This window comes from Mycteria americana, chromosome 9 (assembly GCF_035582795.1).
Source record: "Mycteria americana isolate JAX WOST 10 ecotype Jacksonville Zoo and Gardens chromosome 9, USCA_MyAme_1.0, whole genome shotgun sequence".
NCBI lineage: Eukaryota > Metazoa > Chordata > Aves > Ciconiiformes > Ciconiidae > Mycteria > Mycteria americana.
The window spans coordinates 41767818-41776698 of record NC_134373.1 but is presented as its reverse complement, the minus strand read 5'-3'; the positions used below and the strand labels follow the sequence as shown (position 1 = coordinate 41776698).

The 8881-nt window shown below is 38.0% G+C and overlaps 1 protein-coding gene across 1 annotated transcript in view; it reads right to left on the bottom strand.

Annotated features, from left to right (window-relative positions):
• Positions 1 to 4202: 4202 nt before the first annotated feature.
• Positions 4203 to 8881, bottom strand: part of EPC2 (enhancer of polycomb 2) — a 51188-nt gene continuing 46509 nt past the window's right edge. The window contains exons 13-14 of the mRNA XM_075511727.1: positions 6879 to 7212; positions 4203 to 5476 (exon numbers count right to left, since the gene is read on the bottom strand). Coding sequence (XP_075367842.1) covers positions 5404 to 5476; positions 6879 to 7212 — 407 coding nt within the window. The 3' untranslated portion in view covers positions 4203 to 5403. The remainder of the gene's footprint in view (positions 5477 to 6878; positions 7213 to 8881) is intronic.

Sequence of the window (8881 nt, the reverse complement as noted above, 5' to 3'; positions counted from 1 at the left end):
GATTTTAGTCCTGTTTCAACTACAATTTTTTTTTTTCTTTAAACTGTAGTTACTGGGTCACAATACAGACTGTGATTAAATGGGGTTGAATTCATAGCAAGATGTAACTGGCATGGGTGCTCTTCATTAATTTTTTTGAGATTACACCATTAAAAAAAATCCAAAGCGCACACAGAAAAAACCATTACTCTGCATTTTGAGATACAAAAAGTGACTCAGAAGCAAGCAAAGTCACTGAGAAAACAGGGAACTTAACTTGAAAATCCCTTTTCCTCCTCTGTAACAGAAAGGCACCTCAGCAACAAACATGCTCACATTAGGGAATGCCATTTTGGGTACCGACCACCACTGCAGCAGGATGGCACACAATCAAACCAATTTAGGGACAAGCAAGAACCTCACATCGGCTCGCTTCAGACACTGCTGCTGGGTTCCGGCAAGGAGGCGGCTGGTATTCCTAGGTTTTCCCTTACACAGTCAGTGAAGATACAAGATGCAACTACCTTCAGTCAGCTAACAGCAGCCATCTGAAAGTGTTCTGAAGTCACTCCTTTAAGGCAGCTCTGTATTCACCAGCAGGAGGACAAGGCACACAAGTTAAGTACTTGGTGAGCTAGGGGCTTAAAAGGACAGAATTATGTATGAATAAGAATTGCAGCCTGCTTCAAACTCGTATTCTGAGCCAGTGGACTTTCTTACCAAATAGAAATTAAATCAGTATTAAGTTCTCTCAGAAGCACATCGTTACATTCTCCTTCTGGCCATTTAAGTAAAGCTTTGTAAAGGAAATTACCCAAATATATTCCCATTTTGTACATATGCTATTCTCACACATTGTCACTGGCCTACAAGAGAAATGCTGCCATTAATGCATTTAGGCACTCTGCAAAAAGCTAGAAGGCTGCTTTATTTCTGTGTAGGCTAGAGCAATGTAGCAGGGTATCTATAACATGGCCTCTGTTAAAGACAAGCAACAGGCTCCCCAGAATGAAAAACTCCAAATAACACAGTTACGGTAGGATGTGCTGGGAGGCACAGCAGCCCTCATTGTGGATCTGCTCCCCACATTGTTCCCTGCCTACCCCCAGTCCCTGCCATCTCCTAGCGCACAGCACACCCTGCTTTCAAGTAACACTGCTCTTACCCTAAAGTTGCCTGTTCTTTTCCCGAGAAATCCCCTTCCAAGCAGCTGCCTGCTTTAGGGAGCTTCCCAGGTACAAGTGGTTCCACAGAGGGGCTGCACACGCCAACATAGCCCTGTCTCCATGTTGACTGGCCTCAATGGCTTTCCTGGGAGATTAAACTGACCCAGGGTTGTTTTGGCTCACAGACAGCAATTGCCTGTTATCTAATGTTTTCCACGTAATTAGCTGGCTAGATCAGAAGAAAAAACAATTATCCACCATGTGCCTTTGTTCCAATGTAAACACTTAGATCTTAATAGCTAACCAAACTTATATTGCCTGGGTCTGCTGCTACACAGGAAACATTTCCTCTCCATTACAGAGATGTCTCTCCTTTTTTCTTCTTTCCCAAGTAGCAGTTTACTGTGAAGATGTGCTTTAATTTATGAAGGTTATTCTCCATTCTTTTAAGAGTAAGTCTGAATATTGCAAAACCTAAAAGTAGAAGAAATAGGCAAGTGAGATTTGAAACTGTTTCTCTGAAGTCAAATCCAGGAGGAAGTCTGTTGAGATGAGAGTCCTGTATAAAGAGTGTTTAGTTGCTGTAGCCTTCAGAGCTTTCCTGTTTGAAGATGTGAGTATCTGCTAGGACACTATTCTCAAGGTCTGAGCAGCTGCTCCTGAACGGTACTGGGAACTGAGAGGACGGCTGACTAGCTGTGAGCACAATGCCGAGTCCACTTCAGGATAAATCAGTCACCTCCTGGAAGGCTGAAATGTCTGAGGATTCTGCTTCAAAAATCACAGTTACTGTAACAAGGAAATGGGAAACGTGTCTGTCATTCTCCACAAAGGAGTTGGAGGTAGTAGAGGAAAATGGACTACCAGGGAAGGAAAAGAAGTCCCAAAGTCAGAGCCTCAGGAAAACAGCACAGGGCTGCAGTAACTGAGTAACCGTGTTCTTGTTTGTAAGGGAAAAAAAGTGCACATACAGTCCATTGTAGAGGGTTAAAGAAAAGGGATGGCTCTGTAAATAGAATAGGATATTGTTTAGATGTTGTTTGGAGAGGGGAGGAAAAAAGAATTAGAAAGAAGATGCCTACAATTAAACACATACCAAAACTCTAGTCCATCTATAAGATCAAATGTTAGATAAACCTTATTACAAAAAGAATAATCATTTCCTAGTATCTGACATTTAAGGGAAACCTCCGCACATTACACTTGAAGTCCAATATCAACTGCTGTAGATTAACTACGTTCAAAAATCTTACCTGAACAACATTCCCTGACACGGAATAAACCAGAAATCACTATTCCAATCATATTGATTTTCAAATAAGGGAATTAAAAAAAGAAGAATGTCATATCCTCACCACACACTTTTAAAACAGCGCACAAAAATAACTCGGTCACTGGTATTCCCTGCTGCATACCAGTATCAGGAGAAAGTAGACGACTTTCTAACAATACTCCCTTCCTTTGCCTTTTTTTTTTTTTTTAATGAAGATTTCTACAGACTACAGTATCATTCATCACTCTCCTTTTCTTGCACTTGAGGCACATAATTAATTGCTAGAAATTCTTAAGACAACTATTACAGTTCTACTTCACAGTAAAGCTACATCAATACTAATCCTTTAAATGAAACTCATTCAACATACGGCACACTTACCACGTGGCCTTTGGAGTTTATGCAATCCTTTTCTCCACCTCACATTTTCCCAGAATCTATTCAAAGTTAACACACCTTTAGCTGGAGCTTCTAAGTAATTAGATGAGGATTAGACTATACCAAGTCCTAGACAGACAGCAATCTTACAGACATTTTCGGTCCAATTTACCATGAAAGTGATCTATGTTTGTAGCAAGAAGAGTCTGTACTACAGAGCTCAGCAGCTGTCATTTTGCTAAGTGTACAGTTTTCAATCCACAGAAGAAATGACTTCACATTTTCATTAAAAACCTCAAAAGGGTTTTGGGGATCTGTTAGAGAAGCAACGTTATTTTTGATATATCAAGGAGAATAACTTTTTTCTTTTTCAGACTCAGTTTTGCAACAATTCTGCTTTCAGAAATAAGTCATTCATATTTCAGACTACATAGATCATAGTCATTCCCAGAAATGAACCTAGTTCTACAGAAAGCCTTAGGCATACGTGAAAAGATCACGTATGCATAAGGAACAATTTATCAGGAAGCACAATTCCAATAAAGGCACGATGCAGAAAGAGCCTGCGATGAATAAGCATGCCTTTGTACAGGTGCCTCCCCCTCATGCTGCCACCCCCAATCCCATCATCGCACCTTGCCTGACCAAGGCAGCTACACTGAAGTGTCATGGGTTCCTTTGACTATTCTCAGAATCTATTGTCATTTCTCCTTGTGGACTTCACACTGAATAGAAAATAAAGCATCAGTTAAGCAAAAGATAATTAATTTTAGGCATCTGAGTTTCTGACGAGCTCCCACTATTTAAAGCTCTGCAAGTGTTTTTTAACTGTCAGAACTTTTAACTTGCAGAACGTAAGACAAAACATGTTTAAACACAACTTAAATATCTTAAAAATAAAATAGACTTAATAGCTTTTTATATAAAGAGCTATTTTTAATCTAAGAGGAAAAGTACACTGACTGCATGACATATAGGCAAATCATATCTTGACTTGGGGGCGGGGGGGGGGGGGGGGGGGGGGCCTGGACTAGACAACATCCTGAGGTTCCTTCCAACCTCAATGATCTATGATTTATAAGAAATACAGAAACATTATCCAAATTACAGATGGAGAACAAAACAGCAGAAAATTCAAATGATTCACCCAAAGTAATACCCGAAGTTTCTCTGGCAGAACAAGAAACTGCCTCGTCCTGATTATTCCCAGGTCTCAAGTCCCAGCTACCGGACCATCCCTCCCCTACTGTACACTGTTAAGCACAGGAAATAATCACATCAACTGAAACCTTTTGGAAAAAATGTGCATATGCTGTGGTCAAAATCATCAAAAGACCACTAATATCCTCTAAAATTTATACTGCTATCGCTTGCACATTGTGAAATAAACACATATGCAACATGTCCATGTTTTGATATGTATTTTTATTTCCCTGCAGTTTTCACTTATCAAGAACAAGTAACAGGGAAAGTTGTCTGAACTAGTGCATAAACAAACATTCTGAAACACCACTACACGTATCTAATTTACAAGAACCGTATAAAAAAAGTCACTAAAACACTACACTACGAAGGTGTCCAACGCTTACAGTCAGACTTTTTCCAACCCGTTACTTGCCTTGTAGCCACAGGAAAACTCTCCAAAATTGAAAAGACAATCTTGCCACAACCCTCCCTCCCCCCCACCACCTGGGATGGCTCGATATCTAGACATCCAATAATTAATTATTGCAATGATATATAATGCAATACATACCTGGTAAAATATCCTTTATGTGGTGTGTTACAGTTTTAAAGCCGGTTAAAATATGCAGTCTTCAGATAAAATGTAATCAGTTGAAAATTTTCTCATATCTGCACAACTTTATATGTGCTAGACGCATAATTTTCCTAGTCAGTTTTTTTCTGTGTAATTATTTTTTATAAACTGGTATTATAAATAGAAATATACATTCAAAATATATGGAAAAGTGAGTTACTACATTAAATTTGCATGTATCGATCCATCCCTTTCCCCTGCACAGTAATAGAAAATACTATTTTGCCTTGAACTTCATATTTGACAGTGAAATGCCACTAAAGTATTTACCAAAAAGTCCATCTAGTCAAATTGTGAAACAAAATGAACCAAGTGAAAACTTTACATTTCCTTTAGAAAAAAATTACAAGAATTTTGTTTCCTAGCTATGAATCTTTAACTTTTTTTTTAGACACAAAGTTGGATTTATTTGTACAAGATACAAAATGTAAACATGGCAAAATAAATAGTTAAAACAAGTGATGCAGGATCCCATTTCATGCTCATGATCCCATTAAAGAATTATTTTTTAATCCATTCAGTTGCAAATTCAAGTGCAAAAGCATGATGATGAATATCTACTATTCAAGTAACAGAAATAATATTGATGATACAAATAAACTATTTTACAAGGTAGTGATTTTCCCAATTTTACAAAATTTACATTATATATCGACTTAATACACGATATAATGATAGTCCATTTAGGTCCATTTTAGTTCTCTGTGATCCACAGAGTGCTGTGTTTTGCATTCAGTTGGAATATAAGTGACTACACCGTTAGCACAGGTTGAGACACTGGTTTGAGGTTATGTCACTTCCATTGCTACTGTTGTCTCTGCTATGCCATTTAAACCCAGTCGTTCTGGTTCATGGTTCTCTCTGCAATAAAAGAAACAGTCAATAGTTACAGGTAGAACACGGGTATTTCCTTAGGCAGTTTTAATAATTTCTTCTTACATGTGCTATGTGTTTTTACACAGCTGTTGCCTGGGTCAGGGAGAAACCTTAATATACACTAGAAAGATTATTTAAAACTAAATACTGGCATTTAGGAACTGCTTTTACTCCGCTAACAGTGTAGTCCCTTCTACAAGATTACTGCATTTAACTGTAAATTACCAGCCTAAATTATGGATAAGAGTACTAAAAAGTCTCCTGAAGGGGCAAAGTCAAGATACACCATGATGACTCAGGATCAATTGCCAATTATTCTGTTAGTGAGCAAAGCATCATTCTAGCGTAATTTCCCGCCCTCCACCCCCACTCCACTTTAGCACTAGTGCAAGAAATCTCAAATTTTTTTTTGTAATTTATTATTCTCTGTAGAGAAGCCCAAGACCTGTTCAGCTAAGGTGGTACTTTTTAAGGCATTTGCTGACATGACTTGAGATTTCCCTCAAGTCAGAGGGGTATAAGAACTAAACGCATTAATGATATAAAAGTATGCTTTAAGGCACGATTGCTAATTTAAAAATACTTTTTTCTCCATCTATGCAGGGACTAAATTATACATGCAATTTTCCATCTCAAAAAGCTGCTCTTAACCTCTCCAGAAGCATCATGAAATAATCAGTAAGCCACATTTGCTAATATTCAATTTTTACTTTAATTCATAAACAAATGTGATTTTTTTTAAAAAAATCACACAATCCAGCAGAGACTTAAAACAGAGCCCAACTATTGTAATTTTCAGAAAACGTAGCCAACTGCAAGCTCCTGCCACTCCTGTGAAACATCTTCCTAGTATCCTGAAGTAGTAGTGTGGCTGTTCAATGAGAATAAATATCTGTCTATATACGTAAGATGCAGGCTGGCACGCATCTGGTTTTATTTTACATAAATATATAATGCATATATCCATATGTGTATAAAATAGGTTAAGTGCCAGCCTGCATCTTACAATAGGGGTACACAAAGTTATGGAGAGAACATGTGGATAATTTGATAGAATCTACCTGAAAGTGCTGCATGAGAAGGGACAAATGAAAATGGTTAAAATGAAGCCATTTTAAACACAATGGAAGTTTACCAAAACTACTGGTGCCTAAAATCAGTGCCAATTATTTGGGAGTTAATCTGCAAAATCAGCTCTTATGGTTTGTCACGGCCACACTGAAGACGCCAGCAGCTGGATGTTTGGGTGAGGTTGAAGCTATACTGAGAAGTCTTAGAGGTGGAAACAGTTCTATGTAGTGCTCTAGTGCAGAGCTGGGCACATCTATGGAGACATTCATATAGCACAAACGTAACTTAAAACTGCTGCAACTTGCTACACGCTTACCTTGCTATACTGCTGATGGCACTGCTAGGAGTTACCTTTGGCACTCTGTCCATGCTGGCAGCAACTGTGGCAAGTTTTAAGGCTGTTGGCGATGGTGCTGAAGTCCTTGTATTGATATGCACATTGACTGGAGAAACAACACTGACATTGTTGAGGTGCACTGCATTCGTCAGGCAAGAATTGTTCATGGGAAGCGTTTGAGGGCTGCTTGTGCACAATGCTGGAATTAAGTGGTTTGTGGTGGTGTGGCCAACTGTCCTTACAAGCTGTACAGTTGAAATCCCTGGGCTGGATGATAAAGCCATGTTGGTGGAGTACAAAGTTCTAGAGGTTCCTGTTACAAAACAAATGTTAATTAAAAAACCATGCCATTCCTTAGATTCAAAGCCAAAGATTAACCTCAAGGGTAATGCTTTAAGTATACATGTCAGATAATTGTGCAAGAATCTGTTTTTTTTTTTAAAGAGTCGCAAAATGTAAAATTTTAGAAATATTTCTACTTAACATTAGAAGTATCTCCTGTTTTTTTTCATTCACAAGAACATCAGAAAGTGAAAGAAGTTACTGAATGACAAAGAACCTTTACATTGCCCAACTTTGTACACCTCATTTTAGGTGCCTTCAATTAAAGGGGCAACATTCCCCATAGAAGTAAACTGAATGGGTTTCAATTTGCTTTACCTAACACCTTAGCTAGGCAACCTCAGAGACAGACTGTGAAGCCAAATTCTGATGCTTTGAATCACCTCCTACCTTGTTCTGCTGGCAACATAAAGAAGTTCTGGGGACCAGCCTCCCTCAAGGCAGCAAAACTAGGGGTCTAAGACTAGGCAAAGTAGAAAGCTCCTTTCAGATTACGCTGCAGTGCTCTGTTTGCACTCCTGAGTTGTGAGAAACGTCAGGTTTCACAGTGTATATTCAAACCAGAGGTTCTCAAATTTCATCTTGGTATCCTAGCTAGTCACTGTTCTCATTTTGATCACAGGGGAACTAGATACATTTTTCCCCTAGATTCTTATTCCGGGGGGGGGGGATTGCTTTCAGCTAATGTTTTCTAATTTACAAATCTTCCTACCCTAAATAGGAATAGCTGTTTTGCTCATTGCCACTTACAGCTTTAGAACAGTAACAGAAGTCTAATTTTATATGTGTAATAGTTGCAATGGTTTTCATCAACTGTAAAGCTGTGTACCACGTATCAGCTTGGTACACTACCATGTGCCTGATCTTATACCCCTCAAAACATGACCCTCTCAGATACGATCTTAGAGAATTATACATAGATGTCTTTCTTTCCTGGAACTGTTCCAGTATATTGATTTTATTCAGTTGTGGTTTTTTTTCTCCCCTCTATTTATTTCATATTATCATTAACCCAGCCTGGCAGAAGGTCTATAAAACTGATCACATCATTAGCTGTTACAACAACAAATTACTGTGAAAGCCTTTTATTTGTTATAACAGTCAAATTCCAAATAACATTCGTCTCTCAGCAACATGGCTACTGCACCAGCATGACTGGCATTACTGCCTTCTGGTAACAGCGGTTCAGAAAAGGGGTGGGGGAAGGTAGTGAATGCCAACATCTACATTTTTGCCTGAATTTGGGAGGAATCCTAAATGCAATGAAATCCGAAACTTACAGTAATGTCAAAAGAATTGCTAGAAGTAGTTGATTAGTATGTTTTTGTCTGAATATGCAAGTGAGATAATGACCAAATAATGTAGCAACTTTCCTATTTCCTTCTCAAAGTACTTAAGATTGTTTTAAACAATTGATTTTTTTAATTACATATTCACACTGTTTTTAAAACAGTCACTTACGCTTTTGATCATAAGAGATTAGTAAAAGATAAAAGCCTATAAAACAGAAACAATGCTCTTCCAATGTAAAAGAGCATTTGATAGTTTTATTATCATACTAACCTGCATGTCATTGCCCAAATCTATTTTAAAAAACAATATTTAAAACTATCACAATTAATATATTTGAAATTTTTTGT